The sequence below is a fragment of the Diabrotica virgifera genome, chromosome 8 (genome assembly GCF_917563875.1).
Source record: "Diabrotica virgifera virgifera chromosome 8, PGI_DIABVI_V3a".
NCBI classification, from domain to species: Eukaryota; Metazoa; Arthropoda; class Insecta; order Coleoptera; family Chrysomelidae; genus Diabrotica; species Diabrotica virgifera.
In genome coordinates this window covers 142845194-142866419 of record NC_065450.1, presented here as the reverse complement: position 1 = coordinate 142866419, position 21226 = coordinate 142845194, and the positions used below count along the sequence as shown (strand labels likewise).

Sequence of the window (21226 nt, the reverse complement as noted above, 5' to 3'; positions counted from 1 at the left end):
TTGGAAAAAGGGTTAATTGTTCCAATATTTAAAAAGAAAACCCAAAAGTTTGTGAAAACTACAGTGGTATTACTCTTCTAAATGTAGTTTATAAGATCTTGGCCACAATTATAAATAAACGATTGATGGAGCAAAATGGTTTTAGGAAAGGACGATTTACCGTAGATGCCATACACATAGTGACTCAGAAAGTCTAGAAATTATATGAGTATGACATGTGGCTGCATATCCTTTTTATTGACTTCAAGCAAGCATTTAACAGAATTAAGAGACGGGAAATAGTAAACAATATGACGAATATAGAAGTTGATGGATTCGACCGTTACTTGATGGAAGTTCATTTTATCTAACAATAAAAAACTGAAAACGTTTGTTTTCTATACTTCCACAAAATTTATTATATCTAAGTGACTACAGCTGTTTCGGACTCCGCCGAAACAGCTGTAGTCACTTAGATATAATAAATTTTGTGGAAGTATAGAAAACAAACGTTTTCAGTTTTTTATTGTTAGAATATAGAAGTACCTGAAAAGATAATAAGACTCGTGGAAATAATGATGAAAGAATCATAGCTATCCGTATTAACGCAGGAAGGAATAACAGAAGCTTTCGAATAGAATGCAGGAGTAAGACAATGAGATGGGCTGTCAACTAGGCTCTTTAACATAACTTTAGACGTTATAATTAAGAGGTGCAAACTCAATGGGACGATCTCTAACAATTCAGTCCAGATAGTAGCATATGCTGATGACCTAGTGCTGCTGACAAGAGACAAAAGAACTTTAGACGACATTACCAGACAAATTGAAAAGGAAGCGGTGAAAAGAGGCTTAACAATAAACGAAGAGAGAACTAAATATATGAAAATAGAGAGGAAAACAAAGATCCAGAGGAAAGAAATATTTACCAACAGAATACAAGCAAGTTATAGAGCGTATTATAAATACAAAAGTATTTTAAAACACAAAAAAAATCAAAATCAACAGGGTTACGAAAACTCGAGTATACAGAACAGCAATTCGATCAGTGGTGATATATGGGGCAGAAACCATGAGTCTAACAAAGAGGGAAGCAGAAATGTTAAAAATATTTGAAAGAACAATGATAAGAAGAATTTATGGACCAAAGAAGACAGTGCACGGAGATTATGAAAGGCTATTGAATTTAGAAATAAGAGACATACAATACCCAGCGACTACTGTGGTATGGACACTTAAAAAGAATTGAAGAAGAAAAAGATGTAAGGAAAGTTACAATGTGGAACCCAAAGCTTTTTCCTAGACGAATGAAAGCGGAGTATGACTGCATATTGTAGAGTCCTTTTAGATTTCTTTATTCGTCGTCACTTGTTCTCATAAATTGTAAAAGGCAGAGATTAAGGAGGTACCAGAAAGACGTTCTAACAAGAAAATTTTCAGATTTAAATAATTACTTACTATTTTATTTTTTATTTTAATAGTGAATTTTTCATCTGAGACTGTTTGCTTTTCTACAAGAAATGTCGCAGTAGCGTCCCAAAATTGGATTTTAAACTATTTTTAAAATTCCCCATAAATAGACAGTTTGGTTTCGTTTTGCTTCAGATGTGCGCACGAAGATTTAGGGGAAAGAGGTCTACATTCGGCTATAGAGAAAATTCGGCTTAACTTAATAATTTTGAATTCTATTTGAATTTCGCGCCAGTTTTAGTATAAACGGTTGGAAGTTTATCAGTATTTTACCGGGCTAGTTGTTCTCGGTGCTCCCACGCTTTTTAGATATTTTTTCCGAGTAAAGTGTAAAATAGTGTCTTCGAGGTAAGTTTTTATATAAATTTATTTTTTGTGTCGTAAACACCGTTTTTGTTTTAGATCTTTGATTTGTATAATACGTACTAGGTTACTATATCACCTATGTTATTAACGCAAAACATAACCTCAAATAATTTTTATCCTAAATTTTTCTGCACAAAATAAATCTAAAATGCAGGTGGTGAACATTCGGCTACCAGCCGAATGTTTCCCATGTAAAAATAATAACTTTGTTTATTTACTTCTATAAAACATCATTTAAAATATTTAACAGATTATTTGTTCATTCTAGATGCCTAAAAAGTATGTTAAAAAGACCAACCGGTGTGACATAAGTGAAGAGAGAATGAAATTGGCTATTAAAGCAGTTTTATCTAAAAGCCTTAGTGAGTATAAAGCTGCCCAAGAATATAGTATGAAATGACAAACAATACAATCACGTATAAAAATATTTCTAAATAAGAAATCAAAAGAAGAGATTCTGGCTGCCTGGGATGAGTCTGGTAAGGAAAGTGAGGAGGATGTGTCGTTTTCAAGCAAATATACATCACGACAAATATTTACAATAGTTCAAGAAGAAAAACTTGTATCTTACATAAAAAAATGTTCTAATTTGAATTATGGGCTAAACTACAAGCATATACGAAGTCTTGTCTTCGATTATGCCACTTCCATACCACGATGTAACGTGCCAACATCTTGGAATCTTAACAAGATCGCAGGTTTGTGCCATATGATTATTGTAATAATTGTTTTATATTAAAAGTTTCTCTTTTAGGTCTTGACTGGTTAAAAGGCTTTATGAAAAGGCATGAAAAAGATATATCTTTACGCAAGCCAGAGAACACAAGCATCAGCAGGGCAATGGAATTCAATAAACCTGTCGTTGATGATTTTTTTTCCAAATACATATTATCCATTCTTGAAAAGTACATGTTTAGACCAGAACAAATATGGAACTTAGATGAAACTGGCTTGACGACAGTGATGTCTCCTACGAGGGTTGTCGCTTCTAAGGGTAAGAAGCAATTTGCTCATATATCTTCTCAAGAGAGGGGGGAACTTTTACTTTTATTGGTATTGCTAATGCAGCAGGAGGTAAAGTTCCACCGGTTCTTGTATTCCCCAGAATAAGAAACCCAGTGGAATACTTAGGAGATGAATATCCAGCCTCAGCTATTGCTTTTGGAAACAAGAGGGGATGGATGACATCATAAGTTTTTCCTGGGGTAATAAAACACTTTGTCAGTCACGTGAAATGTACTCAACAAAATAGGGTTTTGCTGCTTGTAGATAACCATGAATCCCACATTTTTGTGGATGTAATAAGACTGTGTCGAGAAAATGGAATCATACTGATGTCGTTCTCTCCTCATACCACTCACAGGTTGCAGCCTTTGGACGTTGGAGTGTACAGCCCTTTTAAAACGTATCTAGCGGCTGCGCATCGTGACTGGCTGCTAACAAATCCAGCTAAGTTCATAACAATTAGACATTTAGGTTCTCTGACAAAACGTGCATATGAAAGTGCTTTTTCTGTTAAAAACATTACAAGATCCTTCAAAAATACTGGACTTTATCCTTTAAACCGCCAACTATTTAACGAGGCGGACTTCATAGCAAGCGAAGTGACCGACAAACCACTAGCTGAGAATCAGTTAGAAATTAATGCATCCACTGAAAGTGGTGATGGTTCTGTTCTCAAAGAAGTAACAGCCCACCTCTTGTAGAAAACTTAAAGAGTAGGTCTGGATCCCGCGTATGAAAAAAAAGTTGATTAATAGCAAGCTGAAAATTTGTTATTGGCTTAAGGGTGTCTAGTCGGACAAACATTAATATATGGGAATACTGGAACAGGGGAAGTTTTAACTGTGGAACAGGTTAAAAATTTGGAACGGTCAGACCACGAAAACGGCACATGTGTTTTGTCCGACAGAACAGAGTTAAACTCTCCGAACAGAGATTAAACTCTCATGCAAAAATCAGACTGTTATTTATCACCAAATTGGCGTTTTAATGAGTGGAACATGTAGAGTATGTCAAATGACAGGAATTATGACAGGTGATAAATAGCAGTCTTATTTTTGAATGAGAGTTTAATCTCTGTTCGGAGAGTTTATGCCTGTTCTGTCGGACAAAATAAATGTGCCATTTTCATGTTCTGACTGTTCCAAATTTTTAAGCTGTTCCACAATTAAAACTGCCCCTGTTACAGTGTTCCCATATATCAAAGTTTATCCTACTAGACACCCTTAACCTATTAACAAATTTTCAGCTTGCTATTAATCAACTTTTTTTTCATACGCGGGATCCAGACCTATATATACTGATTCGCCTGAGTATGAAAACAGGTAACTTTTAGAAGAAGAGAGGAAAATAAAAAAATAGTAGAAGCGAAAAAATCAGTTAAACGATATTTGGTAAGAAACAGTGCCAAAAGAAATATTAGTATGTATAAATATTAGTATATTAAAAGAAATAATGATATAATTGATCCAAATAATGGCAGAACCCAGACATCCAAAGTGAAACTTATCCTCCAACACCAAATGGTTCTATATGGTCCACATAATGTTCAGAAAAAAGTCACACCATTTTGAGCGTCGGGTTTGGGGGGATAGGGGGGAGAAATCGGTAAATTCGTAGTTTTTTACGTTTTTCGTCAATATTTCTAAAACTATGCCGTTTAGCATGAACAACCTGCTATACAAAAATGTTCTAAATTAAATTTGAAATAAAAAAGGTTCTATGTATAATCCTTCTAAAATTAACGGTTCCAAAGTTACGAAGGTAGTATAATATAATTGGTCCAAAAAAGGCTTAAACCAGACATCCAAAGTAAAAGTTTTCCTCCAACACCAAATTGTTCTATATGGTCCACATATTGTTCAGTAAAAAGTTACACCATTTTAAACGTTCGGTTTGGGGGGGGGGGGGAGATGGGGGAGAATTTGGTAAATTCATAGTTTTTTTACGTTTTTCGTCAATATTTCTAAAACTATGCGTTAGCGTAAACAATGTTCTACATAAAATTGTTCTACATACAATTTAAAACAAGAAAGGTTCTATACATAATTGCTATAAAATCAACGGTTCCAGAGTTACGGAGGCTGAAAAGTGAAGGTTTTCGATACTTTTTATATTATTTGGGCAATTGATGATGATTTTGGTTGGTGAGGTTGACGTTTCTTCAAGGGCTTGTCACTAACATACCATCGGCCACTGAAATAGCAAATTTTCATAGCAAGAAAATTTCTTTCATCAGTAATACTATTATAAATTGCCCAAAACATATAAAAAGTATCGAAAACCTGCAATTTTCACCCTCCGTAACTCTGGAAGCGTTGATTTTATAGCAATTATGTATAGGATCTTTTTTGTTTATATTTTATGTAGAACATTTTTGAATAGAACATTGTTTACGTTAAAGCATAGTTTTAGAAATATTGACGAAAAACTTAAAAAACCTACTAATTTACCGACTTCTCCCCGATCTCCCCCCAAACTGGACGCTCAAAATGATGTAACTTTTTACTGAACAATATATGGACCATATAGAACAATTTGGTGTTGGAGGAAAACTTTTACTTTGGATGTCTGAGTTAGCCCTTTTTTTGGACAAATTATACTATACGACCTCTGTAACTTTGGAACCGTTCATTTTAGAAGGATTATGCATAGGGACTTTTTTATTTCAAATTGAATGTAGAATATTTTTGTATAGAAGGTTGTTCATGCTAAACCGCATAGTTTTAGAAATATTGAAGAAAAACCTAAAAACTACGAATTTACCGATTTCTCCCCCCCCCCCTTCCCCCCCCAAACTGTGACGTTTTTCTGAACATTATGTGGACCATATAGAACAAATTGGTGTTGAAGAATAACTTTCAATGTCTGGGTGTGGATCTAGTTATACCATACTATATATCCAGTTCAAGTGAATCGAGTATCGATCTTTTGTTTGATGAGTCGTCCGACGAAGATTTCTTGCCGGATATGAAGTTTATTTCTGACAGGGATAACTTTTCTATAGATGCCTTTATACTTGTAAGATTGTTCCAAAGAAACTAGAAATTTATTACATAGGAAAAATAATTTCCCTACAAGATGCCGATTTTGTAGTTAAATTCTTACGAAAAAAAAGGAAATAACAGTTTTGTGTTTCCTGATATTGATGATATTTCAGTTATGGAAAAAAAGGATATTGCAGCAGTGTTACCGACCCCGATCATTATAGGAACTTCAAGAACTTCGAATGTGTTTAATTCAATGTTAACTTTTCGCCTTTGAACGTGAAATAAATTTTTGACCACATTAATGACGATTAATTATTTTAGTTTACTTACCTACTATAGAGTTTGGTGATTAACGTAATGGTAATAAAAACCTTTGTTTACTTATTTTAATGTGTCTTTTTGTATCAAATAAGCAACTTTTAACAAACCAGACTAAGGGCCGAAGAATGATCCCTACATCGTAGATGACTTTTCCCCACCGGTGGTTATCATTCGGCAATATGCAAGAAAATCTATAAATCGATTTTTCTATATTTGCTTATAGAAAATTAGTGAATTAGTAACATAAAATATGTTTAATGTAATATCCCCCATTAGCACTGAATAGTGGAACAAATCATCGTTAGCTATGTTTTAGATTTTGATCGCCAAAGTCAAATGTGCCGAATGATCCCCACTTTTCCCTACTGAGAAAGTCGTAAGACAGAAACAGCTGTCCAGAGATTATGCAACGCCTCTGAATCGAAAGGAAACATAAACTGTCTTTTTCATTTCTATCTTTACTCAGACTTAAGTACATACTAGCCACTAGGAACTTTCTTTCGGACCTTTTCCTAGATGAATGAAAGAGGAATGTGACTGCATATTGTAAAAGGTATCGATTAAAGATGTACCAGAAATAAATTCCAAGTGAAGTTTTCAGATTTAAATAATTAAAAACAATAAGTTTTCAATCTAATAGCACATAAAATAATATTAAGAGCATAGAGTAGCGATCAACAGGTAGCAACAAACGCGGTCCAAGATTGCGGCTGTAATTTTGAAAATTTTGTCGAGATATTTGGCACACATATTCGTAATATAATAAAGAATAGCGGTACAGGGTCCAATTTGAGAAATATGTTAGTATGTGGAAATTACTCTATTGGCTTCGTGCGTCTCCCCTCTATTTACAGAAATTTACAGTCACGTGACACGCTGTGAGTTTTGTAAGGACGTTCTAGTATTGACTCTTATGGGATTATTTTGTTAAACTTGAATATTATTTAATTTTCTAGTGATAATAAACGAATACAAATTGTTAGAATTCATTTATTCTTTTATGTCATTTACAGTTCAACAAAAATACATAAAAATACAAAAAATACATAAAAAACAAAAGAAAAAAAAAACTAAACAAAAAAAAATAAAAAATATATTAAAAAATATAATAAAAAAAATAAAAAAAAACAGTAAAAAAAACTTAGTAGTAGTAATAGTTTTAATTTAGATACTAAGCATATATTTTGTAAAAGAGAGAATTCAAAACACATTGACTGGCCAGTTGGTTGCTGAAACCAGTGCCAATAAAACATAAACACACACATAGTTCAACAAAAACATTTTTTAGTGAAAACATAGTGAAGTTTTATAGGACATACCGTATCCGTACTTTTTGGAGTAAATTCGGATTTATCAGAGCTAAAAAGTGTATTTAATATGTACAAAAATTATAAAAACGTAAATAATATGTATTATTATATCAAGTGTATATTGCCACATCCTTTGTATATGTATATAGAAAAAGTTAACCTCACTTCATCCTTATAAAAGCGTTAATATTAATTTTATTATTTGATCTAATTTTTCTTGGGAGGAAAATAAAAGTATTTCAAATCACTACTTTTCCATGTATTTTTACAGTAAACAACACAACAAATAACGTGAAATGGCATATTTTTAAATGTCCCATTTAAACATCAATAAAGCGTCCTTAAAAATATTCAAACAATCGCCACTATGGGCAAGTCGGTCGATTTTGCTTTGACACTTTGTTACCGCTCGGAGCGAATAACTAAATAAAATATTGCAAAAAGGAGCCTGTACCGCCATTAAGAACAAAAAAATACACATTTTTCAAAAAACTTGTTTATCCCATGCCTAGATTTTGTGTCACATAGGATCTACTAAAAATCAATTTTTTATAACAAGAAATCGAACCTTACTGACTCGGCAACATTTCGCGCCTATGAGTAGAAAAAACATTGTTTTTGATAGTATAAAATTTTCTGACTCAAAAAGAGTCACTGACAGTGACATTAAATGTCACTGTCAGTGTTGAATTACCGACGCACTGTTGCCTTACTGTTGAAAGTTCGCAAAACCTTCGAAAAACAAAAATATTGATGACGCGCTACTGTTTACTCTTAAAAATATTACTCTACATTCCATCAGACCGAAAACAATGGGAACCTTCTCTGGTTACACCTCCGATGCTTCTAAAATTTGCAAGCCATAACGGATGCTGAGACTAAAGAAGATGAGGGAATTTTACAATTTATAATTCACATCCCATCTGTTCAGCGCAGTAAAATTCCAACGAGAATGGTTCCCTTCGTACTCCAATCGGAGTAAACTTGTAAATCAAAAATGAATAACCACTTTTAATTTCGTTGCAACACGAATCTACAGCCGCTTTATATCCTAAGTTCAATCAGAGAGTATAAATTTCGAAACCGGTAGATGTGCCTGCTGAACTACTAGAATATACCTAATGCGACTATAGTTTCGTGTTGCAACTTAATTGAAAATTATTATTCATTTTTGATTTAAATAATCATTTACTATTTTAATTTTTATTTTATTAGTGAATTTTTTATCTGAGACTTTTCACTTTTCTATAAGAGATGTCGCAGCAGCGTCCCATAATTCGATTTTAAACTATTTTTAAAATTCTACATAAATAGACAGTTTGGTTTCGTTTTGCTTCAGAAGTGTGTACGCAGCTCTACTGAGGAAGTCGTAAGGCAGAAACAGCTGTCTAGAGATTGTGCAGCGCCTCTGAATCGAAAGGAAATATAAACTGTCTTTTTAATAACTATTTCTCTTATTTTAGATGTCAACGGAACTACCGCTCATCTACGAATTGTACACAGAATTATCTGGGTAGCACAACCTCCTTCGGGGCCGAAAATTGGTCTAACTCTTCCTGTATCCACAGTAATAATTCATCACACTAATACTAAATCATGTAGTACACAAGCTGACTGTATTCTGCAGACTCGTAAAATACAGACTTTTAATATGGAAACCAGATTAAATGACATCGAATATAACTTTCTGATTGGTGGTAGTGGTGCTGTTTACGAAGGTAGAGGTTGGAAGGTAGAAGGAGAACACACTTTAGGGGTTAACGATAAAAGTTATGGTGTTGCATTTATTGGTACGTTTTCCGAACAACCACCACCCAGAACAATGATTAATGCTCTTCACAAACTACTTGATATAGCGATACAAAAGGGTTATCTAACCAAAGATTATAAGATAATGGGCGCTAGTCAATTTTCTAACACAGAAAGTCCAGGAAAAACGTTTTATGAATTAATCAAGTTATGGCCTCATTGGTCTACAGAACTATGAAACAAAATGTCATTTAAAAATAATAGCTCCGTTAAACTTGAAGCTCGCTGGAAAAATTTACAATACCTTGCCTTCATTGGCACATTGATTTCTGTTAAACAAAGAAGAAAATAATAAGAACTGGACTACTTCACCTACCTGAAAAATTTAAAAATCCTGGAAAAATAAATTAAATATTTTTTCCATAAAGAAGTTAATGGATTTTAATATTAGTTCGTAAGAAATAGTTAAATTTTAATAACTAATGTATATTATTTATATAATTATAAATTAGTACTCCAAATGTGTTAATTTAAGGGCGTAGGCGCAATATTTCGCGCAACAATTTGTTTTAAATGCATTTATTTTTTTGGAATCCTGAGAAAGCTAATAAATATTTTTGAAAAATGAAAAATTTAAACGCAGAATGAAAGAATACATTATAACCGAGGGCCGAGGGTCCCTTAGAATAACCAAAAAGTCTCTTTAGAATGAGATATTTGAAATTAAAAATCACCCTAAATTTTTTTGTTTTTTTTCACTCTCCATGTTAAAATCTGTTTAAGTTTAAGGATCCTGTCATCCGGCATTATCTGTACATGGCCGTACCATAGATATTAGTTGTTTTGTTTTTGTGTCATAAATTATTGTATGTGTGACTCCCATACTTTCTCGTATCTCTCATTTCTGTATTAACAGAAATTCATTTCTGTTCCTAGTAACAGACTCTCTGTTATTTGTTTCAGTGGTTAAACTTCACTGCCATATGTGATTATACTTTTTAAGTATGGTATTGTTAAAATATTGTATGGTATTGTGGTGTATGGTATTGAAAATATTCTCTCATTTGGTATCCGATCTCTTCTTGATTTGCCTGCTGCTCTCCAGAAATCCATTTCTGTTCCTAATATCAGTTTCTCTGTTATTTGTTTCAGTGGTCAAACTTTACTGCCATATTATGTGATTAAACTTTTAAGTATGGTATTGTAAATGAGCTGTTTGTTCTCTTTAGATATTGTTTGGTCCCACAGAATGCCGCTCGTTAGATATGGCTTTTCTACCTTCTACCCTGTATGTTTCGGTTTTTTATAGCAGCATAGAGTGTTCCATCTTCGTGCCCAGGTAGTTGTATTCATCAGTGTTTAATATCTACCCCATCGTCTAATGTAATGGACTGTTTTGTCCCTCCAATATACATGGCTTCAGTTTTCTTAATATTGATTTTGACACCCCATTTGTTATATTATCTTATTAGCTTCCGCATCATGCAATTAAACTCGTCATGATCCTGAGCAATCGCAATCAGAATTTGGTTAGCAAAACATAAAGTGTATAGTATTGTCTTCTCATTGAGATAGATTATGCCATTAAATTTTCTTTTCCACAATCTGAGTGCTTGTTCCAGATAAATTTTGAAAAGGGTAGACGAAATACAGCTACCTTGGTTCAATCCTTTCGTGCCACAAATCCCTTAAATATTCTTGATCCAGTTTTAATTTATTTAATTTAGGTTAGTTTTAGTCTACTTTTTATTCTGCTTCTTAAGGTGCCATCTCCGCTACGGAGGTTTAAAATCATCATAGTTATTTTAATTTTTGAGCCAGTAGCTCTAAATAGTTGTTTTGAGCTGCATCCAAACCATTCTCTCAGGTTCTTCAGCCATGAAATTCGTCTTCTTCCGATGATTCGTTTTCCATCTATCTTTCCTTGCATTATGAGTCGTAGGATGCCATACTTCTCGCCCCGCATCACATGTCCGAGATACTGTAGCTTTGTTTCTTTAATTGTAAGTTCAACTTCCTTCTCTTTACCTATTCTTCTCAGTATTTCATTGTTCGTAACTCTATTTACCCAGGAAACTCTCATGATTCTTCTATAGGTCCACATTTCAAAGGCGTTAAGTCGTCTCATTGTCTCTACATTTAACGTCCATGATTCCACTCCATAATATAGTACACTGCAGACGTAACATTTTGTTAGGCGTAATTTAAGAGCTTATGTTAAATCTTTGCTACATAGGACATTTTCATTTTTATAAAATTAGAACGTGCTTTTTCGATTCTGACTTTTATTTCTGTAGTGTAGTCATTATTTTCTGTTATAAGTGTTCCTAGGTAAGTGTACTTTTTTACTCTTTCGATCTGCTGGCCCTCTACTATCAATATTCCGTTGGTATTATGGTTGTTTTACTAATTTTCATAAACTCCGTCTTTTTGATATTGACAGAGAGTCCGTACTCCCTACTACACCTTACTATTTTACTCATGAGTCTTTGCAGGTCTTGTAAACTATCGGCTATTATTACTGTATCATCTGAATATCTGATGTTGTTAATTAAGTCACCATTTACTCTTATGCCGACTGTTTTATCTTCCAGAGTTTCTCGTATTACCTCTTCAGAATAAGCGTTAAATAATAGAGGTGATAGTATGCAGCCTTGCCTGACTCCTCTCTTTATTTCCATTTCTTCAGATGTTTCCTTTTCAATTCTTACTATTGCTCGCTGATTGTAATAAATGTGTGTTATTAGTCTTAAATTTCTTTCATCTAGGTTTTTATTTTTTTAGGATTTCCATGAGTCGATCATGTTTTACTTTATCAAACGCTTTATTGTAGTCTATAAAACAGACGTTAAGAGGATGGTTAACATCCAAACATCTCTATGTCAGCACTTTGAAGGAAAATAATGCCTCTCTAGTACCCATACAATTGAGGAACCCATTTTGAGTGTCACTAATATCCAGCTCCAATTTAGAGTGTATTCTGGCGTGGAAAATTTCAATAGAATTTTCAAGGTATGTGACATTAACCTTATGGTTAGGCAGTCACTGCATTCTTTGGCATTCACTTTCTTTGGCAAACACAAAAAATGCTGATGTCAACATTTCTCTAGGGATGATTCCTGTATTATAGATAGCGTTGAACAGTTCTACTATTATGTCCAGGTTTTTCTCGTTTACCAACTTTATCAGCTCGTTAGGTAATTCATCTGGACTAGCAGATTTATTGGTTTTCATAGAGTTTATTGCCTGACTAACCTCTGATTTGGTTATCTCTGGGCCTACATCTCCCGTTTGGCTATCTACGGATGTACTAGCTTCTCTCTGGTCATGAAATAATTCCTCCATATACTCTTTCCACAGTCGTAGTTTTCGTTCTGTCTCCATTATAATATTTCCATTTTTGTCGAGCAATATATTTGAGGTTCTTCGATTTCCTATTCCGGCTAGTTCTTTGATTTTTTTATGTAGGTTGAAGTTGAAAGTTGTCATATGTGTTTTGCAGTTCTTGTATCTCTTTTTAGAGAAGTAGGTTTCTTTAGCCTCCCTAATTTTTCTTCTTATTTGGTTTTGAAGCTCTTTATAGCGGGTCTTATTAATGGTTTTTTTTTTCTTCTTTCATTCATCAACTCTAGAATTTCCTCCGTCATCCATTCTTCTTTCTTACATTTGGTTGTAGTAAGTAGTTTCTTACTTGGCTCTAATATACAGATTTTGAAGAATTGCCACTACTGTTCTACGTTGCAATTATTTCCTGGGTTTCTGTCTAGATTTGTGTTGATTTCGTGTTTCAGATTTTCTTTTGTTTCTTCTGACTTTAGTTTCTGTATATTAAGTTTATTGTTCTTGCAGCTTTTTTGCATCTTTTTTAGTTGAAGTTGAAACCTAGCAATAAGAAGACTGTGATCAGAAGATACGTCTGCTCCTGGATATGCCTTTACTGCCTGAATTGAGTTTCGATATCTGTGCTTTATTAGGATGTAGTCAATTTGATTTCTGACGATTTTGTGGTCTTTGTCAACTGGCGATTTCCATGTATAAAGGCGTCGCTTAGGTAATTTAAAGAATGTATTTGCGGCTATAACATTATGCTCCTGGCAAAATTCTATTAGGCGATCCCCTCTGTCGTTTCGTTCGCCAAGCCCATATGGTTCTACATTAGGGTAGCATTTTCCTTCGCCAATTTTTACTTTTTATATACGTACTTTTGTATACGTATGTAAATGTGGTTTTAGTAGAATTGACTAAAACTTTGCAGAGAGGTAGCTCTGGTCATGCGGATCAAAAGTTTTTAGTGCCCCAAGACTCAAAAATTAATTGTTTCTGAGATATAGAGCTACAAATAAAATATACCTAATTTCTGCGTTATAGAACTCACAACAAATAAAGTTACAATGCGTTATCGAAAGGGCTAGCGACGATAAATGCAATCTACAACTAGACCACGAAAAAGTAGTTAGGGTGTAGGAAACATATTATGTGGAACTGTTTACTGATGACCGTCCTAGTGGGTATACACTAAGGCTTTGGCCACACAGGCATTTTTTACGGCGTCGTAAGAGCAGTAAGCGCTGTAAAAAGCATGGCCACACGGGGATGTAAATTACGGCGTGTCGCGAGATAAAAATACAGGTTTTTGGTCGTTGTTGTGGCTAGTTACTTGTTGTGGCACTAACATACTGTGGAAAATGAAAACAGGAATAGATGTAAATAAAAATTTTAATTCTCGTAACTGTTTTAAACTCATTCATACATACTTTCAATATTATGATAACAATGATGCCCAGAGTCCTGTTTATAGGACTGGTTATAATTCAAAAAGTAAAATAAATTCATGAATATTTCTTTATTAAGAACAAGATTACTGATAATTATGTGTAAAATCTTAAAATTTGAAAATAAAATAATTCCGGCGAAATGAGTTTAGTTAATTTTTTACATTTTCTAACGGAAATGTAGCTCGCAGTCAAACACGCTTGTCTAACTACGCGCTACGCGACGGCCAATAAAATGAATTAGTTCCTTCTTTGTGACACGACGTCAAAGATGGGCCGGTTCGATGTTTCTGCGCGATATTTTACAGCTCAGTCTGGCCATCTACTATTCTCGACATGTGGGACCCATTTTCGCGCTCATTTTTACGGCTCTTACGGTGCCGTAAAAAATCGCCCGTGTGACCAAAGCCTTAGCATTGATAATACTGGCCCTTCTATTCTAAAGTCGGAAGTGGGGAAAGTTATAAAGGGTCTTAAAAATATCAAAAGACCAGGCAACTATAACGTATACGGGGAAGTATTGAAAATGCTGCGCAAAACAAACTGTCAATTTTTCGGCTCTCTTCTCAGACTTTTTAATAATATTTACAGCAGGGAGTTTCCTGAAAATTGGCTACAGTCGACGTTTGTCATCGTACCGAAAAAAACCAAAAGCAAAGTCTTATGATCAACATCGTATGGATAAGTCTAATTAACCACATTACGAAAGCATACAGCAGGATTAAATACAATAGAATAAGCAAAAAATGTAAGGATAAAATTGAAGATTCGCAGTTTGCGTTTGGTAATGCTCTTCGCACAAGAGAAGCACTTTTTAGTCTATAGGTACTCATTTAGCGCTACAGAGATGTGGACAGAGACGTGTTTATAAATACTTTAGAGACTACTCAAAAGCATTCGATAATGTAATATTTATATAAAGCACAAAAAGATAATTGAAGTACTTTATACGATCGGAATCGACTACAGAGAGATTAGCGAGTTTATATTGGAGTCAAACAGCCACAGTGAAAGTAGGATCTATGTACATATCTACATTAACCAATTAAATTGAAATAAAACAAGAGGTACGGCAGAGCTATATCTTGTCTCCTATTCTCTTTAACATACACTCGGAAGAAGTATTTAAGACATATAAGACAATAAATGGAGAAATAATTAATAATGTAAGATATGCTGACGACACTATGAACTGAACATCAGGCTAAACTGAACATCACGAACATTAAATGGATGTTAGTAAGCAAAACCCAACAACGAGCAAAACAACCGATATTAAACAATCAAAGAATTGAACACGTGGATGTGTACACTTACTTAGAAACAACAGTTAACTAAGTTGGAATCGGGTGAAGGAGGTACATATAAGAATAGAAAAAGTAAGAGCGTCGTTCACTAGCATGAAGCAAATTTTTACCTCTAAAAGCCTTCCACTACTTTTCAAAATCCAAATTCTCAAATTTTTTTTGGTATTTCCGTTTTTGTTATATGGAATGCAAGCATGGATAATGACCGCAACATTAATGAATAAAAAAAAAACTCTCAACATGAAGTAAAACCACTTCTATGTAATTGGTATATTTATTAAAATCTAAAAAATCCCAATGGATTGAGTAAAATATTTCCAATTCAGAACTTTTTCAGACCTATTGGTCCATCATCAGTGAATCTACAATAAAATAAGTAATCCCACTATTAAAATTGAAAGATTGTTGAAATTTTGAAAGCTAGAAAAGTGTGGTTAGATTACTTACGTGCATACTTGCTAAATAGCCCCAGAACCAAACAATGGTTGAATTTATAATTCGATTTACATTATTTAAAAATAATATTAAACAGGCTAAACGCCGATGCTACAGGATATAACCTACGGGAACATGGTGAAACCCTACCAAAAACTCAATCAACCATCTTAGGCCAACATTGACTATAAAGTGTCAAAAGTGTGTAAGGAACTGTTTGAAGTGACATTGACAGTAGAGAAACAGGTAGTCGATTTTCAATGTTTATTAACCAAAAGGTCATGACCCAAAACAAATGATAAAGATTTTAATATCTGAAAATGACTGACATTTTTAAATCTATTGGTTTTTGAAAAGAAAATTGTGATATACAAAATTAATTTAGAATATAAGATTATTTATGTTGACTGTATACTATAACATTAGTTTGATCAAAGTGATAGAAAGAAATATATTTAAAATATTGTCATATATGTGTAAAATATATTTAAAATATATTTAAAATATATATGTGAAAGTGATTTAAAATAAAATAAAACATGTCATAATAATCACAATCCTCTTCATTTACATATTGCACACTGTTAAGTATATTTACTGTATCCTAACTCAAATCCATTATTTAGAAAAATTTCCATTTATTTGTTTAAATAACAATATTTTCCTTTTGCATATACAACCACAAATACAATATAGACTTAAATAACTTGCCTACCTATTTATTCATTTTGTACAATAACATTCCAACTAATACTTATTCTTTCTCTTCTCTCACCATCATCTGTTTTTACCTTTTTATCTAATGTTATAGTATACAGTCAACATAAATAATTTTACATTCTAAATTAATTTTGTATATCACAATTTTCTTTTCAAAAAATAAGAGATTTAAAAATGTCAGACATTTTCAGATATTAAAATCTTTATCATTTGTTTTGGGTCATGACTTTTTGGTTAATAAACCTTGAAAATCGACTACCTTTTTCTCTACTGTCAATGTCACTTCAAACAGTTCCTTACACACTTTTGACACTTTATAGTCAATGTTGGCCTAAGATGATTGATTGAGTTTTTGGTAGGGTTTCACCATGTTCCCGTAGGTTATATCCTGTAACATCGGCGTTTAGCCTGTTTAATATTATTTTTAAATAATGTAAATCGAATTATAAATTCAACCATTGTTTGGTTCTGGGGCTATTTAGCAAGTATGGACGTAAGTAATCTAACGACACTTTTCTAGCTTTCAAAATTTCAACCATCTTTCAATTTTAATAGTGGGATTACTTATTTTATTGTAGATTCACTGATGATGGACCGATAGGTCTGAAAACGTTCTGAATTGGACATATTTTACTCAATCCATTGGGATTTTTTGGATTTTAATAAATATACCAATTACATAGAAGTGGTTTTACTTCATGTTAGAGTTTTTTAACTATATGGTATACAGCCAACCTAGGGAACTTCCCTTTTAGATTAATGAATAAAGTACAGGCCTTCAAAACGTGCCTACTCGAACAAAGTCAGAATTGCCATATTAATTGCCAACGTTGGCAACAGACAAGGCACGTGAAGAAGCAGAGCTACAAAGTGTAGATTTTTAGTTCCATTTTCAAAATCATGAATTTGGAAAGATACCGTCTCACGTACTCAATATACGGTATCTGAATCTTAATGATATGCGATTCTAGCATCGGGCTTTCGATATTGCAGAACTTTTTCTAAATGCAAAAGTTTAACTTTTTTTCTTAAAATTATTAATAAAAAATTCTCCCATATTATGTGGCCAACTTAAATAGACAGGCTTGTGTAAATTTTACAAAATACGCCCCTGCTCAATACATCTCGGCAGGACCACAGGACTAGTCCTGCAGGAAGAAAAGAAGGGGAACTCCTAGACCTGCTCCGTTCACTCGGGTTACATAGTTAGCTCCGTTGTTTGGCACAGTTTGTTTTGTAAATCACACTCCCGGTTAGTGCATTTATATTTTAGCTATTTGCTTTAAGAATATAACAAACCAGTTTTCAATCGGTGATTCTGTTCCAGTGTATAAGTAAGTCACTCTAAAAATATACATTAACTCTTTATTATTTGGTTAAGATATTGAAAATTATTTTTCTTTTGTTTGCTAACGTCAGTTAAATTAGTGAAAGGTCAGTAACAAAGAGTTTCCTGAGGATGACAGAGCCGTATGAGGGTCATTTTATTGATGTTTTATAATAATTTTGTATGTAAACTATGTTAAAGCAATTATTGCATAAATAATATCTGATAAATTATTTTGTAGAATACAAAACTTTTTTACGAAAACTAGAATTGAATCAAAATATTATCGCATATACAGGGTGATTGATTAGTGGGGTAAAGCTCAATAGATCCGCTATAGTAATAGATAGCAATAAAAGTTAATAACAAAAATTGTAGCCAACTTTCAACCGCACATTACAAAATTAGTTAAAGTGTTACAGTATTACGGGTTGTTCGATAACACAGTGGCAGACCAAACATATGATTTTTTAAATAGAACACCCTATATTTTATTTTATATTCGAAATCCTGTTAACTTCTTCATTCTTCTTCTTCTTTGAGTGCCTCTCCTATCGGAGATTGGATATCATTAGGGCGATTCTAATTTTATTTACTGCTGTTTTGAACAATTCGTTAGTGGTACAGCCAAACCACTCTCTCAAATTTCTCATCCAGGACATTCTTCTACGGCCTGGATTTCTTCGTCCTTGGATTTTTCCTTGCATTATATTTTGTAGGAATGTGTACTTTTGTCCTCTCATCAGGTGGCCTAAGTATTCAAGTTTTCTCTTTTTTATACTCCGTAGAACTTCTGGCTCGTTATTTATTCTGCGTATTACTTCTTCATTTGTAATTTTATCCACCCAACTTATTCGTAGTATACGGCGGTAGCACCACATCTCAAAGCTTTCAAGATTTTTAATATTCCTCTGTTTAAGAGTCCATGACTCCACACCGTAGAGCAAAGTACTGAATACATAGCATTTTAACATTCTAGTTCGTAGATGAATACTAATATCACGATTACAAAATAATCTTTTCATTTTTATAAAAGTAGACCTGGCAATTTCAATACGTCTTTTTATCTCGTGATTTTGGTCACCTGTTTCATTGATAAGGGTTCCCAAGTATTTGTATTCGTTTACTTTTTCAAGTTGGGTACCGTTTATTGTGATACTAGTGTCATTTATTGGATTCTTACTGAAGGTCATATATTTGGTTTTTTTGACGTTCATCCTTATGCCGTAGTTATTACATATCTCATTCATAGTTTCAACTAAATGTTGTAGATCTTCCGCTGTTCTTGCCATTATCACAGTATCGTCAGCATATCGAATGTTATTGATAACTTCTCCATTGACTATTATCCCTTCGTTTGCATATGAGAGAGCTTCTTGGCATATTTGTTCGCTGTAGATATTAAATAAGAGCGGTGACAATATACAACCCTGTCGTACTCCTCTACGTATTTCTATTTCGTCCGATGTTTGTTCTTCTATTTTTATATTAGCTCGCTGATTCCAGTACAGATTTAATATTATTTGTATGTCTCTGGTGTCAATGTTCTTACTCTCCAGGATTTCTTTGAGTTTACTGTGGCGTACTTGGTCAAAGGCCTTTTCAAAGTCTACAAAGCAGACGTGTACCTCTTGGTTAACATCTAGGCATCTCTGTGTTAGAACGTTCAAGGCAAAGAGAGCATCCCTTGTACCTAATCCTTTTCTGAATCCCATCTGTGTATCGTTAATATCGATGTCTAGTATTTGATAGATTCGGTTGTGAATGACTCTAAGAAATATTTTAAGCAGGTGACTCATCAAGGAGATTGTTCGATGATCTGAACATTGCATTGCCTTAGTTTTCTTCGGTATGGTGACAAACGTAGACAGCAACCATTCTTGCGGTATTATACCAGTACTGTATATTGTATTGAATATATGCAATATTATGGTTACGGATTTATCATTCAAAAGCTTCAGCAGTTCTGTAGGGATTTCATCAGGTCCGTTTGCTTTTCCATTTTTAGCGTTTCTTATTGCGTATTCTACTTCTTCTTTCAATATTTATGGCCCAGTTGCATTGATTATCTGAGTTAAGTTGTTTCTATCGTCTTCAAATAATTCATTCAGGTATTCTGTCCATCTTTTTATTTTATTCTCTAGATCTACAATAAGATTTCCATCTTTGTCTTTAAGTTTACCTATTTCGCATTTCTTTATGCTTCCTGTTATCTCTTTTACTTTTTTGTGCATATTGAACGCATCGTACTTTTTCTCATAGGTTTCCATTTCTTCACACTGTTCTTTAATCCACGCCTCTTTGGCTTCTTTTATTCTCTTTTTTATGTGTTTGTTTATTTCTTTGTATTTGTCTAGGTAATTCTTCATCTTTCTTCTTTGTTCCATCAAGTCTAGTATGTCCTGTGTCATCCACCCCTTGTTCTTTGTTGTTGTTTTTGTCAGATGTTTCTTTCCTGCTGTTTGTATAGCTGTATTTATGTACTTTAATTTTTGGTTAACGTTATCCGTATCATTAATTTGTTGTTGCACTGAACTGAGGTTTTCATTTATTTCTTCTCCTGTTTCTTGTCGTATATTTTTATTTCTAAGTTTATCTAAATCTAGTGTCTTTCTGTGTGGTCTCCTAATCTTTTTTGGTCTCGCCTCTATCACAGTAACTACCGGGTTATGATCTGAGCCTATATCAGCTCCTGGGTACGTCTTAGTACATTTAACAGCATTACGATACCTCCTTGCTATCAGAATGTAGTCTATTTGATTTCTCACTATTTTTTCTTTGGTATGTTGTGGAGATGTCCATGTATATAATCGCCTAGGAGGTAATTTGAAAAGGGTGTTTGTTATTACGAAGTCTTCGCTGTGGCAAAATTGAATCAATCGATCTCCTCTGTCGTTTCTGTTTCCAAGTCCATAGTTTCCTACATGTTCTCCTACCTTACCTTGACCGACCTTGGCATTAAGATCGCCCATTATTATGTTAATGTGTTGCTTTTTTATTGCTTTCAGCATTTCTTCTAAGTCGTTGTAGAATTGTTCTATTTCATCGTCATCTTTATCTGCTGTTGGTGCATAGACTTGAATAAGATTTATTAAGTTATGTCTTTCTTTAATTTGTATTAATATTAAGCGTTCTGAGTAAGGAGTACAGGTAATTAGAGAATTTTTCCATTTCTTTGAAATGATGATTCCAACTCCGTACCGATGGGTGTTGTTGTCGATTCCGGAGTAATAAAATACGCCATCATTTCGTGTTGAACATTTCCCAGATCCTGGCCATTGTGTATCGCTGATTCCTAAAACATCGATGTTTAGTCTATTCATTTCTTGTTCAACATTATCCAGTTTTCCTGCAGAGAACAAACTTCTCACATTCCACGTTGCAACTCTTAAAGTTGTTGGTTTCTGCATTTTTGTACAAGGATTTTGCAGGTTTACGACCGAGTGAGCCTTGTAGTCTTGTGCTTTTCTCTCTCTGCC

General features: G+C 33.6%; 2 protein-coding genes across 3 annotated transcripts in view; both read left to right on the top strand.

The window, feature by feature from the left end:
* The window catches only part of LOC114334146 (peptidoglycan recognition protein-like), a 62293-nt gene extending 52440 nt beyond the window's left edge, over positions 1-9853 (top strand). The window contains exon 3 of one of the 2 annotated variants that reach the window (XM_050658495.1): positions 8901-9853. In XM_050658495.1, the coding sequence (XP_050514452.1) occupies positions 8901-9424 (524 nt within the window). In that variant the 3' untranslated portion in view covers positions 9425-9853. The remainder of the gene's footprint in view (positions 1-8900) is intronic. The other variant, XM_050658494.1, reaches the window with a different exon arrangement.
* Positions 9854-17637: 7784 nt separating this feature from the next.
* LOC114334145 (spondin-1-like) overlaps positions 17638-21226 on the top strand; it is a 124340-nt gene continuing 120751 nt past the window's right edge. The window contains exon 1 of the mRNA XM_050658492.1: positions 17638-17754. The gene's annotated coding sequence lies outside the window, so the exon portion shown is untranslated. The remainder of the gene's footprint in view (positions 17755-21226) is intronic.